The sequence below is a fragment of the Rhipicephalus sanguineus genome, unplaced genomic scaffold (genome assembly GCF_013339695.2).
Source record: "Rhipicephalus sanguineus isolate Rsan-2018 unplaced genomic scaffold, BIME_Rsan_1.4 Seq329, whole genome shotgun sequence".
NCBI lineage: Eukaryota > Metazoa > Arthropoda > Arachnida > Ixodida > Ixodidae > Rhipicephalus > Rhipicephalus sanguineus.
The window spans coordinates 402618-423283 of NW_023615027.1; the positions used below are offsets into that span (position 1 = coordinate 402618).

The 20666-nt window shown below is 46.3% G+C and overlaps 1 protein-coding gene across 1 annotated transcript in view; it reads right to left on the reverse strand.

The window, feature by feature from the left end:
- Positions 1-456: 456 nt before the first annotated feature.
- The window catches only part of LOC125756625 (uncharacterized), a 29537-nt gene continuing 9327 nt past the window's right edge, over positions 457-20666 (reverse strand). The window contains exon 2 of the mRNA XM_049411525.1: positions 457-912. Within this exon, the coding sequence (XP_049267482.1) occupies positions 457-912 (456 nt within the window). The remainder of the gene's footprint in view (positions 913-20666) is intronic.

Below are 20666 nucleotides of genomic sequence, written 5' to 3' on the forward strand. Positions count from 1 at the left end.
TGTTCGCTTTTCCTACTTTCTTTCTTTCGAACTGCTAGTAATCTTCTTTACTCGTATTGCAGCTAAAGCAGTCTACTTATATAAAAACTCCACGTCCAGGGAGGTGCTTCTGTGCAGATCACTCACATATTTAATTTTAATATACTCACACGTGTACAACGGCATTAGCATATTATTCCCGTTTATCGTAAGCGCACGGAAATTTTATTTCGCCAAAGGAAAATTAACTATTAGGTGGCGGCGACAAACAACGCAGGCAGTATGTCACCATGTGCATGGATTGTATATGTGGCATATATTTCTGGTGTACCGATAGACTAGATATGCATAGCTGCACTGAGAGCTTCATTCTGTTCCACTGCCTGATATTTATCCCGTTGCTTTGTAAATGATCCCTCTTTAGGATTTCCTCACATGATTTTCTGTAGTGCATTTCTACAAGGGTTCGCTCAATGGCTACTCGTAGTAATAATCGGAGTTCAATGGTGCATCCTCATAACCGATGTGGTCAATATCAATTTGAGGTCGTCTCTGCTCGGGATAATTAGGGGCGGTAGTGACGCCGTTCCGGAGGCCGTAGCGTCCACCATACTCTTTTGCGACGCCTGCATACCAAATGTTTTGGGCAGCTACTGTATTCTGCGGCGCCTTAACAGGAACAACTTTGATGGGAGCTGCATTGAAGACGACGTCGGCAGAGTCCATAGGGGCTGTGCCAGGCTCGTTCGTGTTCACAACAGCGCGGAAGCCGTACTGGTCTGCAATGTAGTTCACGTGACGGAAGACGCCGTTGACATCTCTGTATCCGTATGCGCCTGTGTTCGTGTTCTGTGCGTCCGCCCTCTCAATTCGATACTGCTGGTTGCCCTCGTGGTCGGCGATGTTGTAGTCAAACTTATACGGCCTCCCAGTCTGCAAAGAATTACCAAATGGAAGACGCACAGTCAAAGTCAACCCAATAAAGCATGAACTGCAAGCGCCGAAAAAAGTTTTTTTAGGTATTCATAGCAATAAATAACAGGCGATCATAATGCTGGTGTTATGACTAGAGGCGGGCAAACAGCGGCATTATGTAATTGCCAGCAAAAATATTTGTGATTGCGAACCCCGAATAAAGAAAAATATGCGGCGCTGAATACCTGTCGGTTAATTCGCAAAGCTGCTGAAAAATTTACTTGAAACATTCCGAAAACCACTATTAAAGTAACAGGATCAATGCCACTCTTCTTAGGGATGCCACTCTTCTTAGGCCACTCTTCATATGCCACTCTTCTTAGGGATGGGGTACTCCATTGATACGCAAGCAGAGCGTCGTATTAAGATTTAGCGAAGCACGAGAGGCACAAAAATTCATTACAAGAACAAAAAAAGCGTATTAATGTCGCAATTTTAACTCCTGTGCCTGGCCGAAAAGTTTATCTCAAGTTAGGTGACAAATTGTGTTCCTTACCAAACTTTCGAAATGTTAGTCATGGCATGAACGCTTATCAAAAGTGTAAATAGTAAATGACTCTTTTAAGGTCTTGAGCGCGTGCAGTCAAAAGATGCCAACATCAAAATAAGGATAGGACCCTCGCAACCTTTTGTCAATTTGGTTTCTTTATGCCACCCGTAAATCAAACAATTAAATTTTTTCCGTCACCATTAGCTGCCACGTCTACCTGTATCCAACGGAAGGACAGGGAGGTTAGCCAGATGTCAGACCGGCTGGCTACCCTGTAAAATCAGGCGACTCTCATGAAAGACGTAGGGATTTGAGAGTGGCACGCACACTGATTTTGTTGGTAAACTTGTGATTAATTGTGTGTCACCTTTTTTTTCCTCGTCTCTAGATATCTTGGTATATATTGCCATCGACCTTCCGAAAGCTTTATGCCTCTACGCCTTCTTGCACTGCTTCAGCATCGGAAGCATTGCAAAGCTTGCCGCATTTAACTGGTATTGCGCTGTCTCCGGGATCGTCGCACCTTCCGTCATGCAATGACTTCGTGTAAAAACGTCAACACACCACGTCATGTCATGTGACGTCACAGTGACGTCAGAAATTCTGGCAATCTGCTTCGTCACGATGTTGTGACATCATCATCCCCCACTAGCACAAACGACACATAATCCGTCTTATTCAGTGATATAACGTCCAAACCGTCAGCAAGCCAGATCAAAGAAGTCAACATGAACAAGACAGAAAATCCTGCTATAAGGCGGACTATAATAAACATTTACAAGCGTCTTCTTCTTTATAATTTGTATCAAGGAATTAAACCAGCCGAAAACAGACGAACACAGGAAACGGTGAAGGAGACAGGAAAGCGGCTATTTGTGTTGTTCACGAATATATTTCTTCAGCCGTCAGCAATACGGATTGAAAAAGTCAACAGCAAGGATGCTAAACATGTTATTTCGGGCGCAATGCTTGAAACATGAAGATAGCACAGATAAATAGACAGATGAGCGCCAATCTATCAACTGTTTATTGACAGCAAAGGCCGCAAACCGAGAAAACTTCCGAGCATGTGCAGATGCGTGAAATAGTTACGTCAGAAATGTCATCACGAAAGCTGTCTATTAAAAAAAATTACACCATCTCCCACTAAAGGGGACCATGAGCCGATGCGAAGCCGGAGCACTTGCACGATCGTGTTCCGTTGGCGTTCCTTGGGCGTGTTACGACCTCGCGTCGTGGAACGCGAAGAAGGACGCTACGCGCGTCGTATCTTCCATCTAGCCTGGCCGTTAGTTCTCACAGGGCGAGCGGAGAACGCGGTCGACAGGCGGGCGAGAGGGGGGCAGCGTAGGAGAGGAGAGAGAAGGGGAGGGGACGCGCATGCGCTCGAGCTCATCGTGGCGTTGCGCAGGAGAGAATTTCGGCATGTCTAGCCCGCGTTTCAGTGGAAGTGTGGAAAGGGGAGAGAGGAAGTGGAGAGGGGTATGGGTGAGGGGAAAGGGCAGATGGAAAGGGGAGAGGGTGAGTGGAGAGAGGAAAGGGAGAAGGGTGGAGGACAGGGGGAATGGTGAGGGGGAGGGGAGAGGAGGTGTGTGGGAGGGTATGCGCATGCGCAGTAAGGGTGGTCACGCCGCACACCACCACCACCACCGGATTGAGCTCCGCCTTAAGATACTTCGCATCTAAAAGGATGGCTCAGATCCATATAGCACAATTTATGCGTGACTGACACAGGTGGACCCCTTTCCACTAATATTTAACGCGTCTAATAGTTCCCTCGCCATTTTATCCCTGCTCTTGACAATAATGTTAGCTTGCGTGAAACTTGTCACACATGCGCATGATTTAACATGCACCGGAAGATACGCATAATCATTTTTCCAATGTTATTGACATGCTCCCTCCGGCGGTCGTTAATACACCGTCCCGTTTGTCCTATGCAGGACTTGCCACAGCTCAGGGGAATCTCCTAGACGACACCATCGGCGCAACGCCTGAAAGGTTTCACGCGCCTTTTTGGCACCCCTGTGGTTTAGCACGAGATATTCGCTGGCACAGCTGCGCCAGTTATTCGGAGCAAAAAACACAACAGGAATTTCATACCTAGTGGCTACCTTCTTCAGGTTATGCCTCACCTTGTGCACGTAAGGCACCACCTGAGGTCTTGCACGCTCCCGTTCTCTCAAGTGCTCTTCCTACTGATATTCAGTTTTCTTAGCGATGATTAGGCCACAGAATTGAAGAGAGTCCAAGGGAAGCCGGCCTTTCGAGTCTGCCAATCTGAGTGCAAAGGCTAACCTGCATCATTTGCGGCAAGTAAGCACAACAAACATGATCAAGATATGCCCCGTGCCTTACAATAAAATGGTAGACTTTGTTTTAGATGCCTTTAGGACAAATGGGAAAGGACTAAATTTCACTGATGTACTTCCCAGTCCCACCAACAATTATTTGCAGTTTTTAGATATTCACCTGGCTGTGAAAACATGATAATGTTTGTTGTGCTTACTTGCCTGGCAGTGAAAAAGCGCTATTACTTTACGATTGCGCGCATTCTAAGACTGTTAAGCGTGGCATCGCTCTGCATAGCCTTTAATCTGCGCTACGCAGGTAGTATTCGCTAATGATACAGGTTAGCTTTTGCACTCAGATTGACAGACTCGAAAAGACCGGCTTCCCTCGGACTGTCTTGAACGAAAACTGGCTTCCCTCGGACCGGCTTCCCTCGGACTATCTTTGCTACGAAAACTGAAAATCAGCAAGTACTACAGTATGGGAAAGTTGGTGCATTGTGATATCGTATTGGTATAGCGAAGCTCAGTTTGAGCATAAAGAAAAGAGGCTACAGCGGAGAAGGAAACACAGGCAACAGGATGAGCGCTAACCCTGTGCTCATCCTGTTGCTTGTGCTTCCTTCTTCGCTGTAGCCTCTTTTCTTTATGCTCAAACTGAGCTGCGCTATACCAATATGAAAATCAGCACTTAGGAAGAGCATTTAAGAGAACGGGAGCGTGCAAGAACACAGGTGATGCCTTACGTGCACAAGGTGAGCCAAAGCCTGAAGAAGGTGGTCAGTAGGTAAGGATTTCCTGTTGTTTTACCCGCTCCAAATAAACTGACGCAGCTGTGCCAACGAATCTCTCGTGCTAAACCACAAAAAGAAGCACGTGAAACCTTTTGCGCGTTGTGCCGAAGGTGTCGTCTACGAGATTTTCCTGAGCTGTGGCAAGTCCTACATAGGACAAACGGGATGGTGTATTAACGACCGCCTGAGGGAGCATGCCAAGAGCATCGGAAAAAGTGATTATGCGCATCTTCCGGCGCATCCTAAATCACGCTCATGTGTGCCACGTTTCGCGTAAGCTAACATTATTGGCAAGAGCATGGATCAAACAGCGAGGGAACTATTAGAAGTGTTTAACATTAGAGGGAAGGGGCCCGCCTGTGTCAGCGTTTTTTTTTTTTGTCACACCTGAACTTTTTTCTGCCAGTTTCCTTTCAACTATACCACGGATTCTAATCATTTTAACACGAAAGTGTTTATGCCGGGGTCCACCAAGTACGTCCGTCACGGATATGACGTTGATAAAATGGAGGCCAACAGGTGAGAAAGAAAAAAAGTCACAGTTTCGCCGCAAGGGCGAAGCAATGAATGCGATAGCAAGAAAAGCGGCCCGTGATGGACGCGCTGCGACTACCGTGCGTCCATCACTACCCGGCAGCTACTAGACAGTTTTAATTTCACGTACGTAGGGACTTCTCATACGCAAACGTGAAAAGTACACGTACGTTACGTGCACGACATCTGAAACGCTTTTAGCTACACGCACGCGACGCGCGGTGAGAGCTACCACGTAGCTCGATCTGCTGAGAATCATGAACACTGCGGTAGTTTGTTCGAGCGCCCGCGCGAGCAGACAGCGGAAGGGCAAGGTTCTCGCTGCGCAAATATAAGAAGCGAGAGAGCTGGCCGACGCCTTTAAGTGCGCCCGCGCGCTCCTAGCGCCATCTCGCTGGTAATGAAGAAACGCCTATACGCGCCTCCGTCTCGGAGGATCGCAAACGGTAAAGGGTGTGTATGTAACTAGAGTGACCTAGAATAGAGTGACCTAGAATAGGGGGAGTGTCCAAAGCGCCGGCTCCCGCGTGGGCCTTTTGCCGTGAACTCCCGCGCCGCGCCGCTGCTGCGCCGGACCCGTGGGCTTTCCGCGCTCGGGAAGCGCGCGGAAAGCGAGGGGCGTCTGCTACGCGCTGTAGTTTTTGCGCCGCGTTTCCACACAGGGCACTTGAAGTCTACTTAACCTTTATAATGCGGTGCGGAATGGAGCTTATCCATCTTTAAGCGTTGTGTTAGCGCTGGGGCAACAACAGGATGCAAAAAATCCTGTGTCAAGCGGCATCAGCGTGGCCTAGTTCCGGTCACAGAGATCGAGAACGTTAGTGCGTGTGTAAAAACGCGCAAAACGGACACGCACAAGCAAGAAACGAAAAAAAAAAACATTATTCGCACGAGTAATCGGGCAATAGCATCACGCATGCACGAATTAAGAGTAACAAAAAAAAGTAAATTGCACGAGCAGTCGGCTGAAATACTTGCGCGCAGTGACCGCTTCACACTACGAACGTTTTACTCATGGTCGCCACTGGTTTGCTAGCCATATGCACACCGCTTTATTCGACAATTCATTATCCTCCACTAGCTCTTTATTATGGACGGAGCACACGGGAAGACGCAAGGGAAACAAAAAAAGTAAAAAAAAAAAGAGTAGAGACGGCCATATACGACCGCAATGCTGTTGGCTTATTTTTGCTTCTGAGCTAGCGTGCAACAAGGCTCACCGTGCGCAAGCGTTTGAAAGAGAAGCAATGCCAGGTAAACTAACTTTATTCCACAAGATTTTGCATAAAAGGCGTAATATAGAAAATGCTTTACAAATATCCAGATATCGTGCAACAAAGCTACAAATGCCCGCATTCTTGCTGTACAAGCTGCCTGAACGAAAATACGGTAAGGAATTGACAAATAAAATTGTAATATCTCAATCACTTCAGAAAATTGTTGAAATGCAGAGATCCCTTATGTACCTAGCCTGCAAAAATGCAACAGGCGGTTATATATATATATAATATATATATATATATATATATCGCCCGTTGCATTGGATCGCTGACGCCAGTATGAAACGTTGGCGCGAGATGCGTGCATTGCTTCAAGCCTTCACCATACGAAATGAAAACAATTTCAAACAACTTATTCTCAACGTCAGATGTTTTCACGGTTCTCGGAGGTTAGCGTTCGCCCGGTTCAGAGACTTTACAAAAAGATGTGGACGAGTAGTTAATAAAATACAATTGTTTCCGCGGCAGTTGAGTGCGCGCCAACAGGGCACCCGACCGCAATTTCCCGCTTTTTCCTGATGACCTCAATATAGCGTCCACCACAATTTCGTGCTGAAGCTCCGGAGTACTTAAATAGCGAGTCTGGTCACCTCTTGAATAAATATTAAGAGATGACCAGACAGGTAAAGCAAGCCTCTTTTGTCCCGCAGACGCGTGCAATCAGCTGCTCTGAACTGAGAATCACGTTTGTTTTCGGGCGATCGCTTGTAACGTGAAGTGAGGCATACACGATGATGCACTGTTATCGTTTCATTTACTTTTATTTGTCTTGTTTTTTTTTAAGGTAGAGCCTTAAATGCCTCATCAAACACGAAAATTGACCGTCGGCGTTCCGCGTAGCCAACACGAGTAATGCACAATATCATCACGCGATGACGTCGACAGAACTTGTGACGTTACTATGACGTCATTCAACGTGACATCATATGACGCTATCACATTACACGGTCGCTTTGCATTGCCTCCGTGATCGGGGGCCGGCAATGTACACAGAGGATAATGTAAAAGCAGGTGAGGTGCAGAAAGCTTGCAATGCATTGGATCCTGTCGGCAATCCGAAAGCACGTTATGTACAGAAGGAAACTTTCGGAGAGGGGCGAGGGAGGATCAATGCATCGACTGACGAAAAAGATGGCTTTCGTTTTCGAGTCATCTCAGGCGAATGCATAATGTTTTTTTCTTCATGTAAATTTTTCGCATACATTTTACCTATGCGGTCAGTTCTTCAAAATGTATGGGTAAGTTTAACATGTTTACATCGATACAGGTGACCACCACGTTTTTTTTATAACCTGACGGAAACAAATCGTCAGACCACACATCGTCATAATTATTTCTGGTTACAGAAAGCGGGTTTGCGCGCCACACACCATATCATTATTGTTAGTCGTTACGCAAATGGCAAGCATGTCAAGTTAATGATGCCATGACCTATCGGTCGTGTTGGGCACACGTACATTCTGCCCCTCCATGCTATTTTCGTGTATACCCACGTGAACGAGACGCGATAAATTTTTACTTTTGGTACCGCGGCCACGCCGACTGACACATTCGGCTTCGCATGAAATGGCTTGAACAGCAGAGCGCCGGAGTCAGCCTTGTAAAACAAATGGAATGCGCGAAATAAAAAGTACATGAGGGTGCAAACGTTTCATGCATGAGCTAGTTACTATACGTGCATTATGTGCTACCCGTTCTCCTGGTTATCTCCAGTTTATTCTTTCCTGCAGCAAGTTTTCGTTCGTCATTCCAGACGAAAGTAATTAAGCGCCTTTTCTCAATCTGAAGTGCGCGCAGGATGCGTTCCTCAAACAGCCGCGGAAGTGTGGAGCAACGCGGTGACAAACCAGCTGAAATATATACAAAATCCCCGTTTCACACACACAAACTAACAAACGCGTTTTCTGTGTGATGAGTCGCTGCTGTATTATGTTGCAGTGACGCAGTATTAAATATGCCCGAATTTCTGCAACTTCAGCTAATAGCGGTCAAAATATCACGCGCGTAGCAGACGCTCGCCGCTTTGACGCGGCTTCCGCCGCGGAGAAAGCCCACGGGTCCGGCACGGCAGCGCCGCGGCGCGGAAGTCACCGCAAAAGGCCCTCGCTCCTCCCATGTATTCGCGCGGCGCTTTGGACACTCCCCCTATTTAGGTCACTCTAGTGCAGCTCAGCTTCCACGTGCACCAACGGGATTTCTCCGCCGCCGACTGCTTCAATTGCGAAGCACCGACTAACAGAACTGCTGCAATACGCGTTGCAGAAAGGACGCGATATCGACGGGCGAATGTCATGCCTTGGTGGAGCAAGAGCAGCGCCTGCGAGACAGAGGCCAGCGGGACGCACGCGTTTGCGGCTCAGGCTACGAACCTCTACCTCTCGTGTTGCTGAAGCGCAGTGTGTGTTATGTATGCATGAGCACAGGCGTCGGCTACCCATTACTAGAAAGCGCACCCTGCCGTTTCTCTCCTTAATTGACGACGCTTTGAAGAAGTGCATACCGGGCACCAGTGTTGATTGAGCTCGTTGATATCATCCTTACGCGGGATTCACGATTCGCTGTGTCTAAATATAGGTTCACACCGTCAGCTACCACAACGGTTTAATCATGATCATGGGCGTTAGTCGTCGCTATAGAGATGTAAAGAGTAAGGTGCGGACCGTCACTTTGATTCATGTGCGGTGCGGTGAAGGAAGGAGCCGTGCACGATAAGGCTGGTATACAAGCAACATTATATCAAGCAGAAGCAACTTTTGAAGACAATACACGCATAATAGATATCCCCAAATACACTTCAAACGAAAATGTCAATACGCGTGGAATGTCCTAGAGTGATGCGCTCACATTCGTTGACATCCTGCTCACGTCCCGGGTAAACGTCTGCAGCACAGCAGGCTGACCGTCGACCGTCTCAGCAGATAGACGAGACGTAGCGGCGCGGCTAGGTGAGCAGCAGGGTGAGTGGTGGTGGACCACGCGTTCAGGCAGGCAGACCGGAACCAGCAAGCGCAGGAAAGAAGCAGGCAGGAACGGCCAGGTACCGGGCAGGACACGGACACCTTGGTCACCAGCGCCCGCAGGAGCGCGACCCGTCAGGAGGCTGCCCAGCGGTTGTCCCGGGTAGCCCTCGCGAACGTGGCCTCTCGAACGCTGTGCCTCCGTGGCCACTACCGCGAGCTCCTTGCTTCTTCTTCCTTTTTTTTTCTTCGCCGCCACCACACGCGCTCCATTTTGTCCGCAACGTGTCGCATTCCTCGCTGCTGTCCTCGTCTTCTTCACTATTTCACACAGAGACATGCTCTCAACATGTGTGCATCCACGTCAAACGGCGCTATAGTTGCCAAACACGAATAGACATTGTACAAGCTGTCATATATCACTACATAATAAGCACTACTTCTGTGAAGACACGTTTCACTTTCGTGTTATACCGATTCGTATGACGGAGGGATCACCCATGTTTTTTTGGTGGCGGAAAAAAACAACATTTATCTGTGTTGCACTGTAACGCTGCACTGTAAGGCACACGCCACCGTTTGTGCCTTGCACAACGGGAGTTGTATACCAGCTTCCTTTTTCCTGCGGTCATTTTTACATTGGGCAAGCTGGCCGTTGCCTCAATGTAAGGCTGTGCCAACACAGGCGTTCATTGGACGGCACTGCGTACGCACGTTGCTCGACACTGTGCACAACACGGATGCACCCCCAACTTTCATGACACCATATGTATTTTCAGGCATAACAATCAAGCCACTAGAGAAATTGTTAAGGCTGATCGCATTAACAAAAAAAGGCAATCTATGTGTAAGCATGCCATCAATCGCCCTGCATGACGATGAAATTTGTTTCCTCAATCGTTTCATCACATAAGGAAAAAAAATAAAGTGTACATGTGATCATCGTTTCGTAACCGTTTCTAATCTTTACAGCAACACATGTCTATGTATCCTGTCAGCTATCAATGATGTAAGAGCACGTGGTACTTGGGGAAGGTTTAAATAGTGTATGTTCTTTCTAATAAAGTTAGTTGTGATAAGGCGCTCTATTGTGTGTAGTCTTTCCTTTGTCCCTTGTTTTTGCGCCACTCGTTTCGAACATGCATCACCAATTCCAACTTGCCCAGGCATCAATTCGTCTGCGTGCTCGTGTCGTGATTCCCATAGACTATGAACGCGGCTGTGAAGGGCCTATACTTCACTGCGTGTACAACTTGCGGGCCCAAATGCAAGTATGTTTCTGTTGAGCGTTTGTTATGCTGACTGACGGTTAGGCCTAGTCCCTGAACATTCCCTGCGGAGAAATGCGCGCCTCGTCTTGCGTGTGGAGTGCTCTTGCAAAATCCTTTCTTCTGTACTGGAAAGATGGACGCGGCCACCTTGATGTGCGATTACTTTTCTTTGGATTTACGGATTCTGTATAAACCACACACTTTGTTCATTTTTTGAATGTATGTTAATTTTCGTGGGGGCATTGCACTCTGTATTTGAGAACCATAAAAAAATGAACCGAAGAAAATGTTTGGCGTTGGACTACGGGTTGCACGTGCGACATGTTTCAGCAGTACGTGCCTGCGCAATTTATGCACCATACATGATTAAGCGGTCCTCTTTTATTACTCGCTTGATGGAATTCAAGGTAAAAATTAGCTTAAGCTGCGTGTGCCACGTAAGAAAGGGAATTTACGCATGTGTTAAGTGCTTCGTCGTGTCACTGCAACAAACTTGTGGGTAAGAGTATCTTCATAGCGACAATTTAATAGTTCGTCCTTTTTGCACAGAACGGTACGCATGTAACGAGAGCCTGGGCGTGCTTTTCTATTAGATTCGAATTTCTGAGGGCATGATAGCCAAAGGCGCCTTTTGAGAAGAGGAGATCGGCATTTTTCGCAGTGCTGGGATGAGACTTCGCCTCGACTGTCTCGACTCACGCGCTCGAACTGGTGGCTTATGTTTTCTCTTCACTGTTAACCTCCTCCTTCCTCTGTAAGCCCGATACCTGTTAGAACAATCAGGAAGTTCTCTAGCACATCGCTTGTGCTTAGTTAATATAATATGCTCGCTCTCAGTCGCCGTACCGTGTTATCGAGAATCACAGATAGGCGAGCTAGTTGGTTTGGATTCATAATGAAAGGACAAGGGGGCAGCGCTAGGACGAATATAAAGGACGAAATGAAGACAGGAGAGGTTGACCTTTTTACGCCGTACCCTATAGGAAGTAATGTATATACCAAAATTCATTTTTTTCGAATTATTTTAGGTGGTACTTACCCTAGATGTTTAGAATCAAGCTGTGCACCAATTAAAGTATGACTTCTCCATTAATGGGGATAATTGTTGTTTTTCCTATGAATAAAGATAGATGTCAATATTTTAGGTTTTCTGTTTTCCTTGCGGAATTTAAAAAAAAACAAAAGGACAAAACTTATTGAAGCAGTTGTGAACTTCTGAGAATGTGTGTTTGTTGGCATCGTCAACAAACATCACCGGAGCGCCCTGGTGAGCCGTTTCGGCCATCATCGTCACGCCTTGTAATTTGTACGTGTCATTCATTAGGAGGTATCCACGTGACGTCATTAGCAAGGGGCGCTAGTGTAATGGTCGCCATATCTGTGCTCGCTTAACTATGTACCTGATTTTAAGCTGCGCAGTATTTCTTCTGTTAAAGGTGTGAACATGCGCTTTACAGCCATTATTTGTGTAGCTCGGGCCTATATTTAGGCATTTATTACTTAAATAAGCACCTCATTTTATTCTTTTGCCATTGTTCTTTTGTGCAATCTTCGAACATAGGTTTCCACTGCCACTATTTATAAGTTTGTTCTTAGAGAACTGATGTCTGCATCACAATTGCGGCCTTTTCTCTGTATGTTGCTTCATTACTCAGTTCTATGATACTGTTCTATCTAATTGGAATATATTATGGGAGCACCGTTCGCGCAACTGATTTCTTGCTGATTGTAAAGTTTGCGCATTTAGCGTGTGTAAACACATAGCTGTGCACGAATATTTGAGAAAAAGTTTGTAGCCAGTGAGCTTAAATATGAGTTCTTGCCCCGCCACGGTGGTCTATACATATAGTGGTTATGGCGCTCGACTGCTGACTCGAGGGTCGCGGCATTGAATCCCGGCCACGGCGGCTGCATTTTCGATGGAGGCGAAAATGTCTGAGGCCCGTGTACTTAGATTTAGGTGCACGTTAAAGAACACCAGGTGGTCGAAATTTCCGCAGCCCTCCACTACGGCGTCTCTATATCGTATCGTGGTTTTGGGACGGCAAACCCCAGATGTTGTTATTAATAAATATAAGTTCTTGCTCTCTTATCACTTGAGTCGTGTCACTTTTATACTATAGTGAGCACCAGGGTGTCGGAACGAAATGTTTTTCGTTTCGGTTTTAGTTTCGTTCCACCGCAAAAAGTTCCGTTTCGTTTCTGTTCTGGAACGAAAAAAAATGTTCCGTAACGGATCGCAACGGTTTAATTTGTATGCGAAAATTCGAAGTTTAAGGGGCACTAAAGACAAAAATCAATCTGTTTAAATCAATAAATTGTGCTCTGAGACCTCTAATGTAGGGGTGTGCGAAAAGTGAAATTTCATCTCGAATCAAATTCGAATCGAATAGTGCCGAATAGCGGCCAAAATATCGAATATCGAATCGAATATCGAATACACACTTTTATTGAAAATAGAAAGAAAAACAAAGAAAAAAATCGGCTCATATCCTCGAGCAGATAACACGGTGAGTGTCTGCTACCAATAGACTACAAACTGTCATGCAGAAACACAAGCAGTGCACATGACCTGGCTTCAGGCTCTCTCGCCATGATGTTAAGTGTTTCCTGCAGTTGAAAACGTGCGCTCACTGGGCACCTGAGTAGCAGGGATGGGAAGGTATCGCAAAGCAATTTTGGCGATAACTTAATGAAGTGCAGCTCAGTCCTCTTTCCAGTATTTCAAAAGATCATGCTTTCTGGTGGACATGGGCTCATCGAAGTATTTTTTAAGCGTGAACAATTTTTCACATGTGTAGCCAACCACCGAGGGTTTCGCGGGCCAATGTCGGGAAGTTTTACGGCGCTTGCGGCATAAGCGACCGAACTATGCAAGAAGTCCGTGTTCGTTTTGGGAGCGAAATTGTAAAAGGCTTGACGGTTCTCTCGTGTTTTTGACGCGCGGAAATGACAATATCCTATAAAATAAACTTGGGCTCGCCTCTGATCTAGAATATCGGTGAAAGTTTTAACAAATGGCCCACTGTATCGACGTTAGAGTTAGTTCTAGCTACGCAAACCGAACCAAGTTTCACATTTGGTCTTTGTAGCGTTTTAGATATTCGTCCTGTCGAATTATTGGAACCTTCAAATACTAGCTATTCAAAATTCGAATCGAAATATTCGATGAAATATTAATCGATTCGAAACTCGAATATTCGCACACCCCTACTTTAATGTCGTTAATTTCGCCAATATGTTTATTAATAGAGGAGAAAATCAAGTACGAAGTTTCATTTTTAAATTTCGCGTCGAATACTCCCCGCGTGACATCACGGATTTCAAAGAGTATTTATCGTATTTCGGCGCCATTGGCTCCACAAAATTACTCTAAACTTGGCATGTTAAGTCTACGGCCCCCTCAGAGGACAATGTACCTCATTTTTACCGATTAAGAACTATAGTCCCTAGTAGGCGCCGTCAAAACATGTGACGTTACGGCGATTGGCGCGGAAACTTCAAGGTGGCGTCGCCACCCACATTTTGTTTTTGCGCGTTTTCTCGCTTACTAAGCGTCTTCTCGCAGCAAGCGTGGCGTTTTTGGTATCGTGAACGAGTACTTTACTAATATGAGAGAAATCGTTTTGCTCTCTGGTGCCCCTTTAAGTCAAAAGGATAGACTGTTGGGCGAGTTGCTTATTCATTCTGGAATACCAGTCCCTTTAAGGTAATCATAAAAAACATTGGTGTGCGCAGGCGCGCTTGTGACGTGCGCTTTGTATATGTTCCCCAATTCTTTCGTAATAAAATCAGTTGGTAGTGAGCACCCGTCACGTGTTCTCGTTTTCTTGCTCTCTGCTTTTATTTCCAGACGAGGGATAGTAGCTTGGTGACATATCTCGCGCAGTACAACCAATCTACTAATTCCCATATGGGCAGTTCTCCCGCTACCTACAGTATTTGCAATGTCAGCATGTTTGAATGAATGGGGACGTTTAATTTTTTTTAAGCTTAAATGTGTTAATGCTAAAATGAGGACATAGCGTATTTTTATACTGACAAAAGTAGTATTCCAGAAGACTAAGCAGTTTTGCCACGCGTCTGGAGCGGTCGTGAATATGGAGAAAACTAAGATTTGGGTAATGGGGAACAAAACTGTCTAGATCTGCCGGTATTAGTTGGAAGAGTGCACCGCTCGGGCACCTTGTGCCTTTGCATCGAATACGGAACACTGGGCCGCACTTCTCGTCAGCACTCACGCTTGTCACGCGCGCATCGCAAGCATGGATGGGGCGAGGAGAATTATCTGTGTTCGCCTGTGCGCAGGTATGCAATGAATGCCTTGTCGCAAATGTTATTTACGTGTGTCAGGTACTAGACTGCTCATGACATAAAGATCAAGCTGTGCATAGAGTATTCGTCACATTCGTGTGGGGGTATCAATGGCAACCGACGCGCAGGGATCATTTGTTTCTCCCTTCAGTACCTGGTGGGATAATGCATTGGTTTGTATACTAACTTATGCCTCGGTTTGTAGTAGGTGCGTTGTTTATAAATGTGCCGTGCTTGCAATCAGTCGAGCCATTCTAAAATAACTGCTTTATTGTTAAATTCGAGGCTCTGACTTCCGAATGTTTGAAGTTCGAAAAACAGCACGTAGGCGAAAGCGTGCTCCATTTTCGGACAAAGACGTAATCCCATTCCCATTGCATTTGGTGCAAAAGGCGCTGAATTTGATTTCCATTCCATTCCGTGCAAAAGGCGCTTAATTCCATTCCGATTCCATTCCAGGGTCGCGAAAATGTAGAATCATTCTGGAGTCATTCCATTTCTGGAGTGGCAACTCCGCAACACTGGTTAGAAGCAACACTGGTGAGAAGTGACCGGTTGTTATTTTACTCTTATGCCGCGCTATTCGCACCTAAAACGAAATCCAGGGGGCACTGCAAAGTCAGACACCGCTGTGGCAAAAGTGTGCGAACCACGAAAGCTCGCCACGAAGTGTGGTGGAGGGACACAAGGCGGACACTCACGGCGGACACTCATGGCGTTAGAAGTGTGACTTGTGCATTCTGATGTGTGTGTGTTTTTAACTCATGTTTCTTTTTCTTCGTGTTTTTTTTCAATATCGCCGGGACACTTCATTGAGTCCACCCGTTGCAAAGGGTACTTGGCCACAATCTATCTATCTATATATCTATCATCTATCTATCTATCTATCTATCTATCTATCTATCTATCTATCTATCTATCTATCTATCTATCTATCTATCTATCTATCTATCTATCTATCTATCTATCTATCTATCTATCTATCTATCTATCTATCTATCTATCTATCTACACTGGCAAGGATGGCGGCAGCAAGGAGGTCCATTGCGGATTGTTGCTGCTGGAAATAGCGTGTTTCCTAGATTGCAATGTGAAAACGTGGCGTTTTGTCGAAGGTGAGAGTGTACTTGGTGCCGAGTACCTCATTTTGGTTGTCGCGCAGGGCAACATCGACGATAAAATAAATGTTGTTGCACTGTTCGTGTAAACGTCTGACGTGAATCGAACGCACAAGAAATCCCAGTGAGGCTGCGAAGTGTTTTCGTTTAGCCTGTGATCCCCGATGGCCAGTCTTCCTGCACTGCTGGCTTTTTCGCGAAGTGCAAACGCCTATCAACCGCTCTCATCTACTGCTTGGTAAGTGCTGCTGCGCTGTCACGACCCGTGTCAATCGGCAAGGCGGAAAAAACTGTTCGGTAGTGTTTTGAAGGTAGGTGGCTAACGCATTCTGTAGTTGCCGGTGGGTATCGTTTATAAAATGCTGATTGCCTAGAGCTTCACGGCGACACGTCAGCATTTTGCAGCGACTTTGTCAGCCGGTTACTTTGTCGCGTCCTTGAATAAATGTGATCAAATCCAAAGAATGAAGCGGTGATGGTAGACCGAGCGCAATAACATTGCATGTACATACAAGAAGAGGTGGGGAGAAACAATGACTACTAACAGCTGACGAAAGGATAGCAGGAAACTTATTCACCATATTTTTTTCAGTGCGCAGAGCCTTATTGATTTGTCTGTGCGTCTATGTGTCAGCTGATGAGCATACGTGAGCGGAATTGTGGTGCCCGCAAATTCTACCTACCTGCTGATACAGCAGTGTATCGTTATAGGTAGGTGTAAATTTCCACTTTCCTAGCTCCCTGAATCCTACGATGAGACATCAGGCAGGATATACCAACGTTAGTAAGTTAGGTTGGGCTATACCACTTACGCGTGCCCAGAAGTCAAGTAAATCGAGCCCGCAACATCTAAAGAGCAAGGCTTAATATAGCAAGCATCTCAGGCTTGCTTGACGGCACGCAGTAAGCACGCTGACATCAGCACGACGAAGATCTCAATTTTTCCCGCCGCTGTAGCACAGTACGGTGATTGGATGCTGACACTAGAGAGGCTGTGTCGATCCCAGTTGCGGCGGTCGCATTTTGATGGGGGTGAAATGCTACATGCATGCGTACTGTGAACTTTCAGATTCCCAGCTAGTCGAGATTATCCGGAGCCCCCCACTACGGCGTCTCTCGCAGTTTGTATCGCTTCGTGACGTTCCCACGAATCGATTCCGATTCATTCCAGCCGTGTTATCCTTGGGATTCGTTGATGCGGTTCGAAAAGTGCAGCAAATTTTAGCACAGCGGCGTAACGCTTGTTGCTGAAGTGCCGAGAACAACCATCGTCGGAGTAACTTTGCTGATGTGGAGGTTGGTTATTTACGCCGTTCTTCATGCTTCACTCAAAGAACGGAAACTCGTGAAAAGATAATATCCCGCCTTTCCGCCGTCCGTCACACTGATGTGCCTATCGAAACGCAGAAAAACTTCGCAACGTATTTTTGTTTCTTTCATGACGACGAATCCATCCGCCAGAACTTCTACCGCACGTACAAAAGTGAATGCCGAGCGCTAAATGAACCTCAATAGCCTGTTTCGCGCTCTCTCCGCAAGGTGGCGTAATGGCGCAAATTATTCGCGAATATTACATATGTTAACACGATTCCTTGCCCGACAGGACGCCTGTATGTAGTATTTTTGCGAAGGAGTTACAAGCACCAGAGTGGCACTGTAATGGAAGACCCGAAGGCCATGCAGAGGACGCGGGTTAACATCCCATCCGACCCTACAAATTTGTTTCTGATTTAATTTTTTTATTTCACGCGATAGCGATCACGGACACCGGCGGCGGCGGACAACTATGACGCCAAAATCAGCTGTTGTGATCTCATAATAGCTTTCGCTGTAACAGCCTTCAGCGCTGACAATGCCCTCTCCACTTTGGCCTGCGGGACAGGCGCGCAAAAGTCCACTTGCGTTAATATAAACATCTCTGGTTGCCACTGTTTTCGTTTCTCGCACAATTTCAGCATATCTCTGCTTTGAAATTCGTGCCTGAAGTACACCCTGAGACATGCTCACATTGCATGACCTCAGTTGTTCGGATTGCGAAGTTTTCTCGTGAACCGAAAAACGATTGAAAAAAATTTTGGTTTCACTACGGAACGAAATAACAGATAAAGCTTCGGTTACGTTTTCGTTCCGGTCAAAAATATCGTTTTTATCGTTTTTGTTTTCTGTTTAGATCCGTTCCGACACACTGGTCTGCACACAAGCTTATTGCCATATGTAAGTGCAGGCAGCTCTGTTTTCAAACATCATTTTCCTGCTGTGAACAGCGGTCCCAAAATACTTGCGGGTTTTGCATGGCCGGGCTTGTAATTTGACTTGTGATATAATAAAAAATACGACCACTGTACATGCGCTCCCACATCATTTAATTACGAATAACCTGCTAGCAGCCGCTCGTTCCCCTCCCCCGAATATGTACCAGAAAGATAGTGAATATTCTGGGAAGGGCGACGAAAAAACTAGGAGCATAGGAAAGGGCGACAAGGTGAGTAATGGAGAGGGGGCATAAAAAAAGAAAATGAATGTTACGATCCGGATTGTAGAAGGATTCTAACCCTACTTTCAAGGCTTGCGGTGTTCGTTCAATATCCCCTTAGAAGAGCAGATTTCTGGAATGTTCTTTAAGCAGGATTGTAGAACTTTTAAAAGTGGCATACCGGCCGGACATTAGCAGAGATATACGACTGATGCAGTTGGATTAACGTATTTAAAAAAACTTCTAGAAAACCTTCTTTTCGTCCTGGTCAATCCGCACAGCAGCAGCTTTATATCGCTTTTGTGCTAACTAGGTCATCAAATCGTAATATCTGCTCACGTGACTTTTAGCACCATTTGAGTTGACGGCGCCGGTCACTTTTCTTGTTTGATGAGGCCTTTAAGGCTTTTGCTTTACAATATAACCCTTCACTCGAACCACAGCCACGAATTTTGTACCTATTTGCGGAGGCATTTATACCAACTCATTTTATAGCAGTTTCTAGAAATTATATTGCTCGAATTTTAATTATGACTACTTAACGTCCACTACTTCATAAACAACCGTTACCTTAACCCATCCAATCGTTTTTACCACACCTTTTATGAGTTCAGATTTCGGTGGCGACGGCATCGAAAGCGAGCCCGCGCCGGTGAGTGTCCAGAAATGCGGCCCTGGAATGTGCGCCGTCACAGCACATTTGCATGCGCCGTTTTTACAATATCGATGCTCTGTTGTCGTGGGTTGTTCAGCGATCAGCCGTTGTTGGCATGACAATCTGATCATTTATCGATCATTTTTTATTTCATGTTGTCCCATTTCATTGTTGCATTTCATTGTTTCACGCATGACCGGAGTCGTTGCCCGTAACAACAGAAGCGTTTTGCTCCTAAGCACGTGCATCCCAATTCCCAGCGAGGACGGAGGAGGTAAAGCTAGGACGTAGCATGGCGCAATGCGATATAAATCAAGAAATCAAAGTAATTTCCCAGGCACGCACATCGAAACTTCGCTCGCCTCGATGTTCCCTTTGGGGAAGGGCTCCAATTTTCTCATTTTACCAATATTTTCGGTCAACTGGCACTGCCGCTTGACAGGGTGGTCCGGAAGAGCAACACTGACACTGGTACTCGTTCCATTGAGAAAGCGCACACTCTCAACGCCAAGGCTCTCACAAAGCAGAACACAGGCCCTGCATCTCTCGGCTTTGTGATTGTCTGTCTAGCACTGGTCTTATGAATCAGCGCCACTCTGAGAGGAATGGTGCACCCGCTACGTCACCATAAATGAAAGATTACACCATTTCCCGCTAAAGGGACCATGAGGCGATGCGAATCCGGAGCACTTGCACGATCGCGTTCCGTTGGCGTTCGTTGGGCATGCTACCGACCTGGCGTCGTGGAACGCGAAGAGGGACGCTATGCGCGTCGTATCTTCCATCTAGCCTGGCCGTTAATTCTCACAGGGCAAGCGGGGAACGCGGTCGATAGCGCGCGAGAAGGCGACAGCGTAGGAAAGGAGAGAGAGGGGGAGGGGACGTGGATGCGCTGGTGGCTCATCGCGGCGTTGCGCAGGCGAGAATTTCATCATTCTAGCCTGCGTTTCAGAGGAAGATTAGAGAGGGCGGGAAACGGAGAGTGGAAGTGGAGAAGAAAGTGGAAAGGGAAAGTGGTAAGGGGCGTGATAGAGTGAGTGGAGAAGGAAATGGGCGAGGGATGTGAAGAGGAGGAGTGGAGGTGTGTGGAGAGGGTATACGCATGCGCAGTAAGGGTGGTCACTCCACCCACCTACACCACCACCACCGGTTTGAACTCCGCTATAACATGCTTCGCATCGAAAACATTGTTTGCAATGCGTAGTTTCTTTACGAAAAGAAATTCATTTCCAACCGTTTTTTTCGTTCCAGATACTTCTGGAACAAAGACAATGTAACAGACAGCCTATGGAACGTAGTACAGGTTCCACACCAAAACATTCGGGAGCCCTTGTCCTAACGGCGAAAGGGGGGCAAGCAAAGCTTGGCGCGGGCGTGACTGACGCGTGGGCATACCTGCTTTCTTTCTTTCTTTTTTTTCTTTCTTTCTCTTCTTCTTTCTTTCTTTCTTCTTTCTTTCTTTCTTTCTTTCTTTCTTTCTTTCTTTTCTTTCTTTCTTTTATTTCTTTCTTTCCTTCTTTCTTTCTTTCTCTCGC